At 49.8% G+C, this 19,861-nt stretch overlaps 2 protein-coding genes across 2 annotated transcripts; both read right to left on the bottom strand.

Annotated features, from left to right (window-relative positions):
- Nucleotides 1–6,259: 6,259 nt before the first annotated feature.
- On the bottom strand, nucleotides 6,260–7,140 carry LOC134044613 (placenta-specific gene 8 protein-like). The gene is made up of 3 exons (XM_062493890.1): nucleotides 7,035–7,140; nucleotides 6,686–6,810; nucleotides 6,260–6,367 (listed from the first exon to the last, which is right to left on the bottom strand). The coding sequence occupies exons 1-3, from the start codon at nucleotides 7,138–7,140 to the stop codon at nucleotides 6,260–6,262; spliced, it is 339 nt and encodes a 112-aa protein (XP_062349874.1).
- A 3,995-nt stretch (nucleotides 7,141–11,135) lies between these two features.
- Nucleotides 11,136–14,553, bottom strand: LOC134044612 (placenta-specific gene 8 protein-like). Its single transcript, XM_062493888.1, has 4 exons — nucleotides 13,841–14,553; nucleotides 12,101–12,223; nucleotides 11,863–11,987; nucleotides 11,136–11,243 (listed from the first exon to the last, which is right to left on the bottom strand). Exons 2-4 carry the CDS (start codon nucleotides 12,207–12,209, stop codon nucleotides 11,136–11,138), a joined length of 342 nt encoding a protein of 113 aa, XP_062349872.1. The 5' UTR covers nucleotides 12,210–12,223; nucleotides 13,841–14,553.
- Nucleotides 14,554–19,861: the final 5,308 nt, after the last annotated feature.

The raw sequence follows: 19,861 nt of genomic DNA, 5'->3' as shown, positions 1-19,861 counted from the left end.
GATGGGTCAACCCTGGATGTACGGACAGACTGGGGAAGGAGAGGCTGGAGAGCAGCGCTGTGCAAAGGGACCTGGGGGTCCTGCTCGATGGAAAGTTCCATGTGAGTCAGCAGTGCCCTGGCAGCCAGGAGGGCAACCCTGTCCTGGGGACATCAGGGACAGCACGACCAGCTGGGAAAGGGAGGGATTGTCCTGCTCTGCTCTGCACTGGGGCAGCCTCACCTCCAGTGCTGGGGGGAGTTTGGGGTGCCACAATGTAAGTATGAAGCTATAGAGAGCATCCAGAGGAGAGCAACAAAGATGGTGAAGGGCCTTGAGGAGAAGCCATACCAGGATTCTCAGGAGTCATTGCAGTTACAGCCTGAGGGAAAGATGAGGAGCAGACACTGAGCTCTTCTCTGTGGTGACAGCAGCAGACCCCAGGGAATGGCCGGAAGTTGTGTCAGGGGAGGTTTAGGATGGATATTAGAAAGAAGTTTCTTCACCCAGAGGGTGTTTGGGCACTGGAACAGGCTCCCCAGGGAAGTGGTCACAGCTCCAAGCCTCACAGGGCTTGAGGAGGTTTTGGACAATACCCTTGGGTACATGGTGTGGTTCTTGTGACTGTCCTGTGCTGGGCCAGGAGTTGGGCTTTATGGTCCTCTTTGGGTCCCTTCCAACTCAGGGTACTCTTCTATGAGTTAGGAAAAGCAAGATCACTTGCACAGGATGCAGACAGAGGTGACTGCTGCTCTCAGCATGACTGGCGCTCAGACTTCAACCAACCAACAACAAAAGGAGATTAAAAACTGTGGTTATTTTGTTTGCACAGATATTTGCTCTACTTTTAAGAGCCAATATGAATTAGGGTTTTTTTTAATTGTGGGCACAAGTATCCTTGAGATTGTTTCTGAATGCATCAAGTCACAGTTGTTCCTTTCTTCAGGCATGAAGCAGACTGTCTGAAGGAAAGTCCCAGCTGATGCTCGCATTAGCGTCTGAAACACTAAGTGAAAGGAATTCAGCCTGCCTTTTTTGGGAACTGGCCAGGAGCAATTTAATTTCACTGGGAAGTTTTTTTCTCTTAGTCACATGTATGAGACACATGTATAGACACAACCTGAAGAGGCTGTGTTATCCACTCTGATAGCTACTGAGATGTTTACAGGTCCTGTATAAAGATAGTACAGAGCCATTCACATTCAAATCAGTAATCAAAGAAATGCTTTGTAGGAGCATGGTTCCTCAGAGATAAGATTACAGATTTCATTAGGGAGAGACAGTGCACACTTTTGGCATCTCATCAGTTTTACTGCTGCAGGGCTCACAAGGGGAAAAAGTTTCATGTACTGCTGCAGGGCTCGAAACCTGCACCCTCAGGAGTACTAAACTCAGTAATGTATTCTACCCTAATAATTTTTTTTTCTATCTTACTCTCTCCAAGGCCATACCCACCCCAGGTGCTTACTTGTCAGATAAGAATGCCTGAAAAGTGCTCATAAATTTTTCCTCATCTATCTTTGGGCAAACCTCTGGCATATCACCGGATTACTTAATGTTAGTAACTGATTAAATATGGAGTTCAACCTTTCACACTCGTGTTTTGTGCTTGGTCAGATGTGAGGCACTCCCACAACATGCAGCTGACCTTTGGTCTGTTCACAACACATAAAGCCTGAGGTGTTAAACACACCATAAGTGAGGGATCACCTTATCAGACAATCCTTCCAAGCAACTTGCATGTGCTGTTTGAATGTCAAATCTGTCAGAAAGTCACCACCAGCTGTCCATTAACCTGAACAAAAGGTGAAATCTGTGCAGCAGCCAAGGGGAGGTCCTGGGCTGTGCCCCTTCTTTGGTTCAGGGTTGAAAGAGGCTCTGCACTTTCACCTCAGCACTGGAAGGCAATGTTTAAAAACATGATAAAAATTTTATTAGGAGGAGGAGAAGAAAACACATCTTGTATGAGTAATTGCTATTAAAAGACTCAAGGAAGGGATGTAGACACTGAATCTAATGTTGCTCAGCATGATGCTCACCAGGAATTCTCTCAATCCACTGATCAGGCTGGCATGGTACTGTGCAGTACTTCCAGCTCAGTGTCAAACCTCTCAGGAATCATTTGGGCTGTCTCATTAACATGATAGGCCTTTCCGCTGTAAGGCTTAACATTCCCATAACAAATCACTTCAACTGTGCCCCCAAAAAAGTACCAGTTAAACCACTGTGATGTTAACATCACACATACTACTTGAGTGTGAGGTTTCCTGGCAGGTTCCCTGCTGCTCAGACTGAGCTGCATTTCACTGACATGTTCCAGCCTCCTGAACTGAGGCTTAGGGCTATAATTCTTCTCAACCCCACTTGGTCTTACAGGTGTTTTGGCTCTACCTGGCTTTGCAGGCCAAAACCTGTCCTACTTGAGAATTAACATACCTAGGAAATATCTAAGAGCTCTGTCTGATCTGATGCTCAGGGTCATGCCTCACTGTATCATCTCATGTCCCTATGGGATCAGTGCAGAGTTGGAGATGTTTAGCCTGGAAAAAAAAGGAGGCTCAGGAGAGACCTTATTGCTCTCTACAGCTACATGGAGGGAGTTTGTAGAGAGGTGGGGAATCAATCTCCTCACCCAGCTAAACGAGTGACAGGATGAGAGGAAATGAAAGGAAGTGTCCTCAAGTTGTGCCAGGGAGCTTTAGATTGGATATTAGAAGAAATTTCTTCATGATAAGGGTGGCCATGCATCGGAACAGGCTGCCCAGGAAAGTGGTGGATCACCAGCCCTGGATGTGTTGACAAAATGTGTAGATGTGGCACTTGGGGATGTGATTTAGTGCTGAACGTGGCAGTGTTAGGTTGATAACAGGACTCAGTCTTGGAGGCCCTTCTGACCTTAACAGTGTGCTTTGTGAGACAGGCTGTCTCCCATTTCTGGGATCCCTTCAGACTTTGCAAACACTCCACAGACTTAGCTTCTGCCTCCAGAAGCAGTAGGAGCATCTCTTCTCTGATGTGTGCTAGAGCCAAAATAGCTCAGGGCTCCAAACGACCTGAGGGTGAGCCTTGCTCTTCTGGGCAGCCCTGCTGTGAGGGGCTGCAGGTAAGGTGGCAGCACAAGGCAATGGAGCCTCCTCTGTACCTGTAAAAGGAGAGACACCAGTCAGTCAGAGCTCCTGGGATCACACCCCAGAGACCCTCAGGAGATGCCTGTCCCCTCCCCTATCCAGAAATGACACATCTCTCCCAGAAGAGCAGTCCAGGAAGGGCATTTGCTCAACCCCTCTGTGAAGCAGGGTGCCTTTTACCCTCACTGTGTGCACAGGAGCTGTACCCACAAACACTGGGCTGTCCCCAGCACTACACAGAACTGCTGGCAGTGGGGTGCAGCTGGAGCAGAGCCCAACAACTCTTGGCTCACCTTTTCTGAACTCCCTTCCAAGCTCCCAGCCCCACAAACATGAGGCACAAACCTCGTGGGATAGGATTAGGTCTGGAGGGTTGAGACAGCTCCCCACATGGTGCTGATCCCCCTCTGGAATTGTTTGCCCCCCACCCATATTCATACAGTGCCAAGAGAGGCAGCAGGAACAGAATCAACCCAGCCAGCTCTCAGAGGGGATAGAGTGCTTATCCATCATCCACAGTGAGGTATTCTTGGTTATGCTGGGCTTCTCCCACCCTGGCCAGCAGCGAGAGACCCCCTTAACAGCATGGCTGGGTGTGGGGCTGTTTGGTCACTCACCAGGCACTGCCTGCAGCTCCTGTGTCCCCTGACACTCCTTGGATGAGACAGGCACTTGTGCCTCTCCCCCAGCCTCGGGGCTGGCTGCTCCTGGCTCCTTGCTGCACCTCCACAGCACTGCCTGTGCAAGCAAAGCCCCGTGAGGACACAAGGGCAAAGCTGAGCCGAGATGGAACTGTCTTAGCATCAGCAAGAAAAAACATCACCACAACTATCCTGGCCTCGAGGGAAGCGAAACAAGGAAACCACAACAATCCTGGCCCCAGCAAGCTGGCAGCCGCCTGAGGGGAGGTGAGGAGCACAATGCAGGAACCCCTCGAGCAGGAAAGGAAGGTTTAACATCACTGGCTCCGACCGGGAATTGCACCTGCGGGTGCTGTGGCCAGCTCCATGTCCCCTGATGTCCCTGGGACATGGTGCCATCCCAGCGGCGCTCACCCCGAGAGTCCCGGTGCTCCCTGGGGCAGGAGAGATGAGGAAACGCGGAGTCCCGGCACTCGGCGCTGGAACAGCCTTTAGGGATCTCCCGGGAGAAACGGGATCCCTGCGGGAAAACCAAGCCTGTCACGCCTCCTTGTGTGCGCCGGGAGGGTGGAACACCGGGAGCGAGCGGCCGGGACGTGCGACAGCCGGGGAGGGAGCGCCCGCTCAGGCACCGGGATGCGGGAGAGCGCAACCTCGGGCTCGCACGAATCCGTAATGTGTGGATCACCTGCCACAAGAGGCTTTTCCTTCCTGCCCGCTGCTGGCAGCAATTTGGCAAGGGTGGTACCGGTAGCACCTCAAATAATGCATACACGTGTGCCTACAGGTGAGTGGTCTTAAGTACGTACTCGCTTTAGTAGTGGTCATTTGTAGTTACTTCTAATAAAGAAATTCTGAAAACAAATCCTTTGTGTCCTTGTGTTTGCTCAGCAGCCTCCTGTCGGCTTCTGGCTCCCTGTGGAGGGAGGGCATGGATTTGGTCCCTGGTCGCAATGGACCTATCCCTGCATGTACTGGAGGAGAAAGAGACCCGGGGAGGAGACACCAGGATCAAGGATGGGCGTAGAAGGATGCCAAGCAGGAATGACTGTCAGGGAAGCCCAAAACAACCCTCACTGTGGGAGGAGAGATGGGGGCAGGGGACCTGCAGGAGCCCCGTGCTGGGGACACAGGGCTCACTTGTCGCTGGAAAGAGGACAGCACTCCTGGCTGTGTGGCTTTGAAGCTCAAAATCTTGGGTGGTCTCAGCACAGCCATGGGCTCCAGGCAGCTGCCTGTGTTGTGCCCAACCCCGCTCTGCTGCTGTCAGGATGCACGTGGCAGGGATTTAGGACCAGCAGCCAGGAGGGAGCAGAGGTGACCAAGCACGGGTGTGGCCACCCGTGACACCTGTCCCCACAGCAGGCACACTGCCAGCTCCCAGCTCCGGCTGGCACCACAGCAAAGCCGCCTCTTCCTGCTTCTCTGTGCCCAGGTTTGTGTGTGTGAACACATAAACATGAACACGCCGTCAGCAGCGGCGCAGCCTCACGCCTTCACACCGGGGACAACTGCAGCGGGACTTGTGATGGTGGAACGGGCGAGTGGAAAAGGTATTTTTGAGTAAATCCCCGTCCTGTCCTGCAGGTGCCAGCACAGAAGCGCAGCTGTGACAGAGCCTCCCAGTCCCCTGCAGCCCAGTCTGGGCAGAACCCCAGCTTTTTCTGTTCAAAGCAATAAACCCGAAACCAATCTGAGCCAGAGCAACCCCAGTCCCAGACTTACCTCTTCCCTGTTAGTCACTACGGCAGGCAATGGATGAACCCTTGCACCCCTAAGTCCCAGCTCCTCCACCACAGCATATTACACCCAACACCCACAAGCTGCAGGGGTCTGACCCACAGAGAAGCTGCTCCCGTGTGATGCTCTCTCGACAATGTCTGTGTGGGGACGGCAGAATGACTGGGAATCCCACAGCATCACCACACTCCCCACTTGTGTCTTGGTGCTGGGGACAGTCCAGGCATCAATAGGGATGGGTTCAGTGCTCTTGGGCCTCTCTGAGCGATGCTGCCACCAGCTCTGCACAGTGGTGAGTCCACAGAGAAGTTGTTCCCACAGCAGATTTGGCTTTTGTTTTATCTTCTCCCCACTGAATTTTGTGGCCTGGCCTCATTCCAGAGTGGGTGTGCAAGAGAAAGGAAGCCTCCTTTACCTGACAACCTCATCATGCCTCTGACCACACAGCCTTAGAAAAGTACACCACTGATTCTCATACTGCAGAAAGACACAGAGAAAAGAATTTCAACACACGGGCAGGAAGACAAGGCAGTGCTTTTATTGCTGGTTTTACCTCGTGAAGAGGGGATGGAGCACAGCGAAAGCAAATTCCTCACGGTGCATGTCCCAACATCCAGGGCAGCAGCAGCTGCTGCCTGCAGTGTCTCCACGGGGTGCGCTGAAGATGGCAGCATCTGCAATGGGATAGGAGAGCAGGGTCATCCTTTCCTCAGCCTTTATTACTGCTCCGGCACTGCAGCAGTGAGACAAAGCAGCGCCAGCACCCCCAGCTTACCAGAAGATGCCCATCTCCCTCCTCCGGTTGATGTCCCTCTTGAGCTGGCAGAGCGCACACGGGGTGCACCACCAGATGGAGCAAAAGTCTCCCAGGATGGAGCCCTGTGGAGTATGGGACATTGCAGGAATAACCCCTTCCCTTTCTGTTTTACATCATCAGCACCCCATGGCAGCTCACCCGGGCCCTGCTGCTCACATCCAGCAAGGACTGGGATCAAGTGGTGTGTGTGCTGGGACTACCTCCAGCACACGGTGGTGAGCCAGATGTGCCCCTGACTCCTGCCCTGCCGGGATACCCATGCAAATCCCCGCCGCTGCCCTTCCCCTTGGGCACCCCTTTGTCCTTCCCTGAGCCCCCAGCCCAGCACCCATCCCGTGGCTGTTGCCGCTGTTGGGACAAGCCCCGGGCTGGTCACTGACCGGGATGTTGTATCTGGTGCGGTACAGGGTCCTCATGGCCACGCTGGAGCCACACAGGCAGCACTCGTTCATGTCCCCGGCCACTTGGCAGCTCAGGCAGGGGAGGCAGAACGCCCCGCACAAACCTGTGGGACAGAGAGACACGGGCTTGGCTGAGGGGTGCCAAGACGGAGGAAAGGGGGAAAACCCAGCCGGGAGCTGTGGCTCTTGACATCAGGCAAGAGCTGATGTGCCTCCAGTACCCACGGGGTTTGCAGGAGGGGAAATGCTGCAGGAGGAGCAGGGTGAACACCAGGAACACACCAGGAGCAGCAATGAATGGCAGGAATGAGGAGCGCTATGTACTCACAGACACCACAGTTGGAGCAGCAGTCCAGCAGCCCAGTCTGCCACTGCCCTGGCTGTTGGGCAATTGAAAACTGGGGCTGGACCGTAACCACAGTTTGAGAAGCCATTGCCAGCACAGGGTCAGGTCCTTCCAGGCAGTTTGTGGTCTGGGGAAAACAAAAAAGCCATCAGAGGAAGATGCTGCAAGTGCTTCTGATGTGGGCATCTTGCTCAGGCTGCTGCATTCAAAGACTGGGGAGTCCCCACTGCCAGGGTAATTCCACCCTCACCATAAACTGGGGGGCACAGCTCTGCCAGGAGCTGCCACTACCTGCTGAAGCAAAGCCCTCCCCAGCAGCACATCATCCCATGCCTGTGCAACTAAAACACTTCTGTGAAAACAGAGGTCCTTCTGCTTCAGAACTGCAGTGCTTCAACACCTCAAACCTGTCTTCTCATCTCCAGGTCATCTTTCATCTATGTCTGTGTAAAATTGTGTAAAATTGTCTGGGGTTTGGGCTGGGTTTTTTTTTTTGTTGTTGTTTCTTGGGTTTTTTGGTTTTGTTTTGTTTATGATCACAGTCACCCAAGGTTACTACAACTCAGTTCTAGCCTCACCAGGATCTCAGGAGTCACCTTAATCTCTTCTTTGTTCTATGAGAATCTCAGCCTCTTTTGTTCCCCCTCTCCCTTCTTCACTTGCCTTCTTAGCGTGCTTCAAGTCGGTGGGTTTTCCTTGTCTCTTTCCATCATCCTAAGCCCTGTCGCCAGTTCCTATCCCTCCTCCACTTGACTGTCTGTGCCAGCACCTCATCCTCCTCTTCCTCAGTCCTGTGGGGTCACCATGGCCTGTGGAGTTCCTCTCCATCCCATCCTTCTTCAGCAAGGGGCTGCATTGCCTGAGACTAGGAAAGCTCCTACTCCACAACCCCAAGATCAGCAGACTAATGTAACAACTCCATCAGCAGCTCCTTCCCTCCCTGCTACCCCTGCAAGGAACAGCACCAGCTTTTGCCACTCTCACTTTAGGTTATAGAGCTTTAATTAAAACAAGCAAAAAAAATTGAGGATGCTCCCACAGGAGAAATCCCCTGCAGACACCTTCCCTGCCTGTACCCAAGCTTTGCACCACTTTGTTAAGCACTCTGAGAGGACTGTTTTCACATCAGAATTGCACATTTACACAAAGTTAAGTATTAAACAACACAAGAAACAGGGTGAAACAATTATTCTGCCGAGCACTCAGACGGTGCCGTGGAGCTCATTACCCACCTCAGAGTGGCACTGGCTGTGCCTTTGCGGTTGTACTGTCTAATGCCAATAGGTGGCAAGGGGCTGATGGCTCTGCTGGCAGCTCCTGTGACTCCCCAACATCTACAGACACATCCCAGCTGTCATATAGCCTGTGGCTGTAGGACCAGCCCTTGTTCCTGGCAGTCCCAGGAAGAGGAAAAACATTTTTGAATTATGGTGTAAGAGGGAAGAAAACTGGTAAAAATCTCCACGTGTTTTGCTCCTGACTTTTTGCAGCTTTCTGCAGACAGTGGAAGCATGGCTGGGCTGTCCCTGTCTGAGACACTTGCAGGGGCAGCAGGGGACACTGCACCCATTGTCGCTCTCTGGACGCCTCCTTGGCCAGCTGTCCCTGTTTGTTCATCCACGAGATCCCAGGTAATTCCCACCACCTCTGCAGCCAGTATAACACCTCCTGGCATGCCAAGACCAGCAGCCCCTTCAGGAGGTCTTGGAACACAATGGTCTTAAAGCAAGAACCAGGAGGGGCAGGGGAGGAGACAGACCATGGACAGGCTGTGCAGTGGTAACCCCAGTGTGGGGCTCTCGTGCAGGGACGGGAACGGTCAGCAGCAGCCAGGACCACAGAGACCACAGGGACCACAGGCATCACAGGGAGAAGCATGCACAGGAACAGCAGCAATAAGAGAAGCTTTAGGGGCAGGATCCCTCCAGTCAGGGTTCTTCTTCCCCTCCACAGGTATGAGCACACCACATCCCTGCATGGGTGGAGGCTGCAGGGCAGAGCAGGCAGCAGCCTGGAGAAGCCTCAAGCACACACACGCTCACCTCCTCAGAGATGGCCCAGGCCCAGCACACCAAACATATCACAATTCTGCAATTCACAGCTCCATGGCATCACCAGCTATGCTGGAATGACTGATGGAGACAAAAGGATCCTGAGGTGCATGCAACCATATTTCACCAACAGCCAAGGTCATCATAAAGCAGCATCTATAGGCACTATATGTGCTCAAAGGAGCAAGACACTGAAAAAATCTGCTGTCCTCTACCTCTGTTCCCTACATCTGTCATGGTGCCATCAGCAGCACGCACCACACTGTGGTTAACCCTGAAGCAGTTTTCCAGGTAGAAAACCTCACCTTTGTTTCCAGCCTTTCCCCTTGCCCAGCATCAGCACTTCAGGCACAAGCAGTTTCCATACCACAACCAAAGCAAAGCTGTGCCATACATACTTTCCAAGCTGTCCTTGTCCCAGCAGATACGTGTCCTTTTCCTGGTTCTCATGCTTTATATGCGCTCTAGCAAATGACCTCTGCTCCCTCTGACTAAGAGCAAATGCCAGCTTAAATGCAACTTTGCACAATGGCAGCAGGTTCCCTGCTGCATTCCTGCTGCCTGTCCCTGCCTTTCCCCACCCCGGTGTTCTCTGTGCCTAGAACCCCACTGGGAGAGGTTTCCAGAGAAGGGCAGTTTGTTTCCAGGCTCCTGTGCTGCCCTAAGCCATGTGCTGCTGGACGTGCAGCACCTTGCCTTTGCCAAACCTGAGTATCCACACAAACTGCCTGTAACTGAACTGGGTGATATGGGGGCAGCCTCTCTCAGGCTAAAAATGCATTTTTCTGCATTGCCAGGGATCATCCAAAGGATCATTCTGAGCCATCTGGGTTTAAAGAGCCAGGAGTGCCATCATACTCACCCACCCTGTGGTGCACAGAGAGCCACCACCTGCCCTTCAAAAGTTCTGTAGTGAAGGTGAAAGCAGAGTGGAAGCAAAAAAAATCATATTCTTCTTAAAGAATGAAGCTGGGAGATAGTTGTAGGGATCAGAAGTCCTTTAGCATTTCTCTTGAGAGTGATGGAGAGAGGGTGGATGCAACCTCCATCTTCTGGATGGGAATGCAGGGCTCACAGCCCAGTGCAGACAGATGGGCTGTGTAATGCCATGCAGGAAGGTGGCGCTCCTGGAGAGAACATAGATAACCCACCACCCAGCCAGTTCTTTTATTGCAGGTGGGGAGGAATTCATGCTCAGGGTCATATTTCTTCAGCATCAAGCTGAGCTGGTGCCAGGCAGCCCCAAATCCCTGTGCCTTTCTATTCAAAAAGGTGGCACTGACCAACAGCCCTGGACAGTCACCTGGGCCACCACAGCAGGAGCAGTGCTGGGTGGCCTGCAGAAGTCACTTGCCTGCAGGAAGACCCAGCTCTGCCCTGTAGCAGTAGTCATTTTCCCAAAATTTACAACTTGGATGAGCAACACTGAGTCCTTCAATGTATTAAATATCTTTTCTAAAAGCTGATCCAATAACAAAGTATTAGTGAAAATCTCTCTCTGCAGCAAGCATAGGGAAATCTCAGCTGTACCAGGGGTTGCTGAAATGGATGGAGCAGCAGAAAGATGGGTACTCTCAGGTGGTGCAAGAGTGACATACACAGAGGTAGAAAGACAAACTCAAAACTTTATTTCTGCAGGTAATTAGTGAAAATCAAATGTAATCGAGGCAAGTCCTGCATGGTGCATTTCCCAGAAGTCAGGGCAGCAGTGACTCCTGCCTGCTGCAGTTTCAAGGATGCAGTGAGGATGGCAGCATCTGCAACAGGATGGGAGAGGTATGTCAGGGACTGGGGCTGTGCCTCACCACACTCTGTGTGTCCCCCCCAGTCCTTCCCCCTCCACCCTGCACAAGGTCCCCAGTGACATTTTGCTTCAGGACATTTTGCTCCTGTCACTTGTCCATGGCCATTTCCCCACTGCAGCAAACTTTGTCCGGTGTAAAGATGTTGGCAGGAGAGGCTCTGGGAAGCCACCCCAGAGCTGTCTCTGTGTGTGACAGCAGATTTATGGACCAGCACCAGCACCCCCAGCTTACCAGAATATGCCAAGCTCCCTCCTGCGGTTGATGTCTCTCTTTATTTGGCAAACAGAGCACATGGTGCACCACATGGTGATACAGTAGTCAGAGCAAATGGACCCCTGTTTGGGAGAAATTGGTTAGGGACAGAGGCTTCCCAGAAACCACATTACAGCCAAGACAATATTAACCACATTCCAGGCCAAGTACTCCTTTTTTCTTGGCAGACTGCAGCACCCTGAGTAGAAAACACTGAAGCCCTGGTCTGGCAAACCCCAAGCCATGGAAAGGAAAGAAGAGGCCTTTGTGCAGGCTGCAGATAGTTTCTTATTTTTTGACTTCTGAAGCTCAGACTGGGAAGAAAAATGCACACAGGAACAGACAGTGTAGACAGTGTTGGGCCCCCATGGTTGGCACTTTGGATGGCAGCAACCACCTCCCCTGCAGGAAGAAACATCCTCACAAGTATGTACTGTCCACCTTTCTACCAAACCTGATTATGGATCTTTATCTGTATAACCAGCTTCACCTATTTTTAGTCAGCCCAGAGCTATCTCAGGTCTTTCCCATCTTTCAAAGCTCACAGGAGGAAGCAGCAGCTGAGGTGGATGCAAATGGGGAAAAAAGGGGGAGTGGAAATCACTGCTGTCCTGAGCCCCTCCCTGAAGTTCAGAGAGGGGGTCTCGGGGGCACCCCGCCTTTCAGGCTGGCAGCAGGGTGAGGAGCAGGCTCAGCACTCACCGGGATGTTGTATCTGGTGCGGTACAGGGTCCTCATGGCCACGCTGGTCCCACACAGGCAGCACTCGTTCATGTCCCCGGCCACTTGGCAGCTCAGGCAGGGGAAGCAGAACATCCCGCAGCAGCCTGGCAAGGGAAGGAACACAGCCCTGGGTGAGGCTCTGCCAGGCTGCATGGCTGCACAGTGGCACTGCCAGGCCGAGCAGCAGGAGCAAGGGAAGTGTGTCCCAGGCACTCACAGACACCACAGTCGGAGCAGCAGTCCATCAGGCCTGTCTGCCACGTGCATCTCTGGACAGAGGACACAGCGTACTGCGGCTGGATTGTCACTACGGTTGGGACTGCCATCCCCAGGTCCTCTTCTGAAAGAGACAGCAAACAGGACAGTCTGTGAAAAAAACTCAACCTCCAGACAAACTGGTGGCTGCCACCCTTTAGCAAGCTACCTTTTACCCAGCTCCCTAGATGCCACTGGAGATGGTAGAGCATAACCATATATTGCCTGCATTTCTATTTCTTCAAAGTTTTCATGTGATCTGCCTTTTTATCCTGCCTTCAAAATAGCATCAGGTCACTGATGTTCTCCACTCGACCCCATATAAAGGCTTGGCAAGTGCTTAGACACGGCTCATTTCCCTTGTGCTGAGCTGGGTTGGGCAGTGAATCCAGGCTAAAGGGAGTGACTTGGGCATTTGGTATTTGGACTTGGTGTATTTTACATGAGAGGGCTTTGGCATGGACACAGAGCATGTGGGAAGCACCTGTGGACTCATTTCCTCATAGCAAAGCCAGGCTACACACAAGAGAGATACAATGGAAAACTCGTATCTCTGATTTCTTGATGTAGCAAGCCAGAAAAGGAGAAAATCAATGTCTGAAGTCTGACACCCTCTCATTGCCTTCCTGTGGTTAAGCAAGCAAGTGGTTAAGCAAACCTTAAAAGCTAATAAGCCTCAGGTCTAAAATAATTATGATGATAATAATAACAATAATAACAGCAAGAACAATTCCTTTCTGCTTCTAATTCCCTAGCCAAGAAAAAAAAAAAAAAAGCACAAAATATTTCTAGGTAACAATTCAAAGGAAGTTTGGACTTGGGTGAGGTTCTCTGAGATAAGATAAACTGCCTGCCCACATTTGTTGAAAGTTTTTTTCTGTAAGTTGAGTTGTTTTATTTTATTTCTTAGAGACAATTTGACAAAGGCAGACCCACCCTGCTGGGTGGTGAGGCTCCTTCCCCTACTGTTGCTTCGGAGCTCAGAAACCAGAAGAGAAACTGAAACGAGGGATGAGTGGGGGGGGAGGGTGTGCACCTTCTTTCTCCATCCTTTGGAGTAACGCGTGCTTCTCCAGAAACCCCACTCCTGGCTTCAGCTGGCAGCACACGCCAGCCTGCAAGCCCGGTGGGAATGCAGCTGGGGGTGCTATCAGGTGTGTACAAGAAAGAGAAAAGCCTCTGCCTACCCACAGCTTCCCCTTGGCTGCCCCCAGCACAGACACGTAGTAAATCTCTCTACTGTACTTTTACACGCAAGTATTATCCACCTCTTTTATCCCCTCCTAGCTGCAAACAAGAATGAAGAGTTTGAAGCATAGCTGCACTTGCCACCGGCAGCATGACCCACTGAAGAGACACAGGGAGATCAGGTATCAAAAACCATCAATATCCGAGCTTCTGGTGGGGCAGCCCAGTTTAAACAGAGAGTAAAGTACCAGTCAGATTCCTTCAACACATATATACAATTGTGTTAGCATCAAAAAGCAGCAAGCAAAGGTAAACTCTCCATAATCCAACTTTTGAGCACAGCTTTTTAAAAGCCCCCCCAGTTCCCCAAGTAGGATTTGTCAGATAGTTTGGTTTCTATTTTGTTCTAAGCAGGAAAAAAAAGAAGAAAAAAAAAATCTCTACTTTGACACTATTATCCCACTCTTCTCAGGCTAAGAAGTTACTAACATTTGCATGCTTTTAGAGAACGAACCTTGTGAGCAGCCTTGGTCAGTGCAAGTTTCCTCTCCAGCCGGGAACCTGCACAAAGAGGCTCTGGCGAAGATGAAACTAACCTTATTCCCTCCGATGTTCTCATTGGCAGCCAGGAGTCAAAATGGGTGGGAGGTAACTTGAAGACGGAAGTCACGAGCTGTGTCCTGTCCTTACAACCACAGATTTTTCACATGGTGAACACAGTCATCTATTTCCCCTTTTCCCGGGAGTAGTTATTATTTTTCAAAAAAAACCAAAAAAACAAAAAAAACCCCAAACAGTTTGCATGTTTATTGTCTTATTTCCTTAGCTTTGCCCACATGCTGTTGCTGTTCTGGGGAGAGCAGCTCTGAATGATGTATTTCCATCAGGACAGACATTTCGGTTTCCATTCTTTAGAAAATACACCCCACATGGAGGCTTTCCATAAAAATTATGCCAATTCCCTAATGCTTGTCACAGGCCATGTATCCCAGCCACTGTAAAATTAACCAAGCACTTACCATACACATATGTTTCCCTTTATGAGATACTAATATTTACAGTTTCTGCACTAAGGTCCCCCAAAAACGTAACCACTCATACCCTGTGCAAGTCATGACATTTTGTGGAGAATCTGTGGCACCGGGACAGCACCTTTTGTTTCCCAGCAGGATGCACATAGCATGCAGAGATCCCAGAGAGGGTCTGAGTGTCTGTTTTCTCAGGAGTAAGTCAAGTTCAATGCATCCCATGGGAAGTGCTGCTGATGAGATTCCCTTCCCTCTCAGCTTCATGAAGAATGGGGAAAGGAGAAGTTTGGGCTAAACTTCCGTATGGCAACTTTGTCAACAGCCTGAGATTTAGGGTGCTTTAAGTGAAGCCTTTTACCAGTAGTGCTGCTGAGAAAACAGGGAGCCGTGCCTTGAAATGCTTCCCTTGACTTCCAGCAGCTCCAAAGTTTTATTGTGTCTGTCGCTGCTTTACAATGGGGCTGCCTGGACACTCCCTGGCTGGATAATACACAGCTGGTGTTTTATGTAAGAACATTGCAATAGGCTGTGGAAACTGAGGTTTGCAGAAAGTTGTAGATCAGCAGATTCTCCCTAAAGGAGGAGATATCTGACATCCCACCAGCTGGCTGGAGGAGGTTCATAGTCTAGGAGTCTGCTGGGAAGGAGGGAAACAGGAAGCTGAAATGCAGTCAGGTTTTTTAGGTGTTAAGAAGAAAAGGCTCCAGAGAAATCTCAGAGCACCTCCCAGTACCTAAAGGGAGCTACAAGAGAGCTGGAGAGGGACTTTTCACAAGGGCGTGGAAAGACAGGGAAAAGGGGAATTGATTTGAATTGAAGGAGGATAAGTTTAGGCTATATAGTGAAGAAATTCTTCATTATTAGGGTGGTGAGGTGTTGTAATGCACATTTATGGTTTTGTGTTGCACGGGGTGCCGGCAGTGAGGCATTGGAACAGGTTGCCCAGAGAAGCTGTGGATGCCCCATCCCTGGAAGTGTTGAAGGCCAGGTTGGATGGGGCTTTGAGTAACGTGGTCTAGTGGAAATCATCCCTGCAGATAGCAGGGGTTTGAAACTAGATGATCTTTAAAGTCCCTTCCAAACCAAGCCATTCAATTATTAATTCCAAGAAGACAATGGAAAAGTTCTGCTGAAATCAGTACTCACCTTTCTCAGCAAAGAACAAAGTGTGAATTACACAGTCTACTGCTGTATTTTATGGAGCAGTTACAACCAGAAACTCATTTGTTCCAGTTTGGGCCACCCACACATAAATGTTCATGCCTGCTCTCTGTACCACTTAAAACAAGCCCAACCTGCAACTTCAAACACAATCACAATGACCAAAGCCACATTCCCCAGCACACTGCCTCATGCTGTTTACACCAACAAAGGTGTCTCAAGCAGTGAGAGGTGTGTTCATTCACAGAGGGTCCACGAATCCCACTGGTATGTGTGGGTCAGGGGGGCTACCTGGCACAGGAGGGTGCCTGGGAGCCGCTCTCCAAAGCTCTGGTCCCACCAGTCCTTTCCAGAGACAGAGCAAGAGTCTGAATTCTGTTTCAGACATGGAGAAGGGCTTCTGAGTCAGAAACTTCACTTTTTTGCTTGATGTCACCACAGCTTCAATGGAAGAACGTTACCCACAAACCTTGCACAACCCACAGCTTGAAATGGCTCAGGCAAAACAGAAATTCCTGCAACTGTAAAAGCTGCAGGAGAATGGAGCTGAATAAGTGCAAGGGGAAATTTTCACATAAAAATATAGCTGAGGGTGAGGATCTGCTCCCATGTCTGCACATCCCTCATCTCTCCCATGCCAGGGACACTGCACACAGTGGAGAGGCTCTGCTTGGTGGGCTGATCAGACAGAAAATGATGCTGTGGCTGGGAGCATGCAGTGCTGTCTGGGGAAGGGGCCTGAACCTCCCTGTGCCACAGACACCCAAACATAAGGTCCAGCACACAGTGTAGAGCTCACAGCCAAGGCCAAGGGCACCACCAGCCCCACAGCAGCTTTATCACAGCTGGCCAGACCTAAAAGTGGTTTCAAATCCCTCTACAATCGCACGCTAGCACTGGCAATGGTTTGCCACAAGATGTTTCAAGAGCAAGACATCACACATCTTCTGGATGAGCTTCTGCTCCTGTGGGTTGCTAGCTTTTCATGCTTTCAGTGGTTCCACTCTTTCTCCAGGTCACTCAGACTTACAGGATAATGCCCTCTGGGAATCAAGTGTTATCTCACAAGGAGCTCACAAGGTAAAAAACAACTAAAGTAAAAATCAACAAATCAACCCTCTTGTAACAAACAGACCAGTCCAATTAATACATTTTGTAGTCTGCTGCTTCATTAAGTGCCTAACTCAAAAATCCACTGAGTTTCATCTCCACACAAGCAGAACTACCAGAGGGTGCAAGTGTGGATCCTCCTGTCCCCATCCCCAGAGAGCGGTGGGAAGCAGAACCTCAGGAGTTCAGGTGCTCTTGGGTCAGCTCCAGAGGCTTTCTGGTGTAAGCTGACCCTGGCTAATTTCCAGCTCGGACATGTGCTCTGTGCCATTTCTATGGCAGTTTTATCCCAAGCTGACAGCTTCTGCCAGAACAATGCAGGGGATGATAGACCTTCCCTTCTGCTGTCCCCTGTGTCTGGCACACGTGGCAGCTCACAGCTGAGTTGAGAGACATGGGAAGAAGTGAGAGAACACTTCCCTCATCCTACACAACACCTGAGAAAAATCCCACCAGTAGTGGTCCCCAGGTGCTGCTGGCAGCGGCCCTGCTGTGGAGAGCACATTCAGCAGATCAACCACAAGGGAAGAAACACTCTAAGTGCCAGAGTCCTGCTTGGGGTTGAGCAGGCAAATGTTTATCACCTGTCACCTGAGAGAGGAGGCATACATTGCACACTAGACCTTCAGCCTGCCCTTTACCTAGCCAAGAGCAACCTCAACCCCAGCAGCTCCAGGGACAACCTGTGGATACACAGCCTTGGTTTTCTGCCCTGGCTTTTCCTCCCAAGGAGGAGGGAGGCAGGAAACTCCCACCCCTCATCTAACAGATACAGTCCAAGCGACACTTTACTGTGGTCTGCCAAATCTTTCTTTGACTGCCTTGCTGCACCCACTGTGCGGTGTCATGCATGCGGAAGTACAGGGGAAAAAAAGGAATCGTGCCAGCTCTAAGCAAATAAATTCGAGGTGCCTCCCAGCACACACTTAAAAGGACAACAGGAATGCATGTTACGGTGTACGTGAAATCTGTGCTTTCCTCCCTTTTCCTCTCAAATACTTCCATTTCCATTTATACATATTCCCTGAAAAAGTGGTAAGTAGCATGACAGAATTTGGGGAAAATAAGTTCTGATGAAGCTGAAAATCTGTTTGACAAATATTTGGCTATGCTGCAGCAGGAAAGACAACACAAAATACACAATTTTTTCTTCTAAGCAGCCACCCAACAGTGTTTCACTCCAAAGCAATTCCCCAGTATTATCTATGTGCTGCTGCTTGTGAGGTTGAGCACTGAACATTGATAACTTGAAGATAAAATTATTTCCCTTCAATATCAAATAACAAAAAAACATTTATGTTGGAAAATACCTCTAAGATTATTGAGCCCAACCATTAATGCACTGCCATATTCACCACCATGTCCCCAAGTGCCTCAGCCTCACACCTTTTGAACACTTCCAGGGATGGTGATTCCAACACTTCCCTGGGCAGCCTGTTCCAGTGTGTGACCACCATTTTAGTGGAGCTTATATCCAGTCTAAACCTCTCCTGGTGTAACTTGAGGCCATTTCCTCTCCTCCTGTCACTTGTTACCTGGGAGACAAGACCAACTCCAACCTGGCCATAAGGTCCTTTCAGGGAGCTGTAGAAAGAGAGATACTTTACATTCAGAGCTGGACCCTCTGGACGCTTTGACATCAGTGCAGGAAAACAATAAGGTCCTGTCAAATGGGCAGGCCACTGCTTTCCCCCACTGCCCTTACAACCTGTTACAGGCCTGGCTCTGTTCTTTATGCAGTTGATACAACTGATTTTATATTAGGTACATTTTATTTATTTATTTATTTTGTATTAGGTATGTTTCCTTGTTACTGTACCTGTACAGGTACAGTACTGTACACCTTACCTGACAAGAAGTTCTGCAATTTGGAGAAATTGTGGTTTGCAGGCTGCGCTGGTTTTACCCTGGGGGGAGGGCACACTAGGAAGTTTTTTCTCCATGAGAACTTCCTCTGTGGATTGATGGGACCAATTGGAGGCTGGTTTAGTTGTTGAACAGCCTGAGAAAACAATTGGAGGGGTCGGTTCGCTCCGCGAATCCCATTTGAAGCAAGTAAAGCCCGGGAAAACCCTCCTACGTTTCCGGCCTTTCACAAAGTAACACTGACCTGGCCCAGCCCATTCGGGAGCGGCTCCGGAGGCGGCTGGGCCCCGTCTTTAACCGGGGGTCCCAGTGGCCAAGGGGAGCAGAGCCCATGGCTGGGATTCTCGCCTTTTCCCGGTGTGGCCGTGGCTGGGCAGGGGAGGCAGCCGGGCCCGGTTCGGGAGAGCCCCCAGGGCTTTGTGTGCTGGGCAGGGCAGAGGGAGAACCCCCGGGCAGCGCCGGGGGAAAGCCATGGACACACGGCCTTGGCACCCATTTCTCCTCTGTGTGGACTGCAGTTTTCGTCCTGCCCCTGAGATCCTGACACAGCTCCAGCGTGGCCTGGCCCAGCCCCTGCAACTTCTGTGTAAAATTTTAATTTTTTTTTTTCCCAATGCCCAGATAAGACTTTCAGACTTTCATCTTTCTTTGGGTGAGAGGGAGAAGAACAAAAAGAATACACAAGTCAATAAAGTAAAAGCTAAATTTCTAAATGGAAGGAAAATAAAGAGACACCACAAAGGCTAGCTAAAATACCTTTTTATAAGTTACAGGGGTAGACTGTGCTTCACGAAAAAATTCCTTTAAACCATGAAAAAAAGGAAAGACAAAAGTGAAGCAAGGTGTAAAGTGTTTAAAGAATCCTTTGCCCCAAGAAAAAAAAAAAAAAGGGGGGGGGGAATCTCTGTTCCAAGGAATGAAGTAGAAACAAAAAAAAGTAAGCCAAAAAGAACTTTTGCCTTTAAGTAGCTCATTCTTAAAAAGTAATACACCATAACTTTTTAACATAGCCTGCAACTCAGTTCTGAAAAGACTGTAAAGTAGAAGAAATTAATAATGGCAAATCCCAGGCAGCTGTTAATCGTAAAAAAAAACCTAGTAAATTCCTCTCTGAGTAAAAAAATCCTTATAACTAAACAAGAAGAAACTCCTCTCCCTAAAGTAAACTAAAAAAAGATTAAGAATTGACTAAAGTGTCCCTGTATGTTGTTAAGCTGTAACAAAAAAAAAAACAACAACAAAAAACTAGTAATAAAATCTGTTCTAAATTTTTCATTATTATTATTCTTTGTGTTATTAATAAAGTTTTTTTCTTTATTCCCTTTTTAAGTTTTAGGCCTGCTTTACTTTTACTCCTAATTCTATTCCAC

The sequence above is a fragment of the Cinclus cinclus genome, chromosome 5, assembly GCF_963662255.1.
Source record: "Cinclus cinclus chromosome 5, bCinCin1.1, whole genome shotgun sequence".
Classification (NCBI taxonomy): Eukaryota; Metazoa; Chordata; class Aves; order Passeriformes; family Cinclidae; genus Cinclus; species Cinclus cinclus.
The sequence above is the reverse complement of the archived record's forward strand: the minus strand, read 5'-3'. Positions and strand labels throughout refer to the sequence as shown.

Excerpts from the sequence above, each read along its gene's own strand:
- LOC134044613 (XM_062493890.1), bottom strand. The coding sequence starts at position 7,140 with ATGGCTTCTCAAACTGTGGTTACGGTCCAGCCCCAGTTTTCAATTGCC. Across the intron at positions 6,811-7,034 it reads CTGCTCCAACTGTGGTGTCT|GTTTGTGCGGGGCGTTCTGC; the intron begins GTGAGTACATAG and ends TCTGTCCCACAG. Across the intron at positions 6,368-6,685 it reads GCACCAGATACAACATCCCG|GGCTCCATCCTGGGAGACTT; the intron begins GTCAGTGACCAG and ends CATACTCCACAG.
- LOC134044612 (XM_062493888.1), bottom strand. The coding sequence starts at position 12,209 with ATGGCAGTCCCAACCGTAGTGACAATCCAGCCGCAGTACGCTGTGTCC. Across the intron at positions 11,988-12,100 it reads CTGCTCCGACTGTGGTGTCT|GCTGCTGCGGGATGTTCTGC; the intron begins GTGAGTGCCTGG and ends TTCCCTTGCCAG. Across the intron at positions 11,244-11,862 it reads GCACCAGATACAACATCCCG|GGGTCCATTTGCTCTGACTA; the intron begins GTGAGTGCTGAG and ends TCTCCCAAACAG.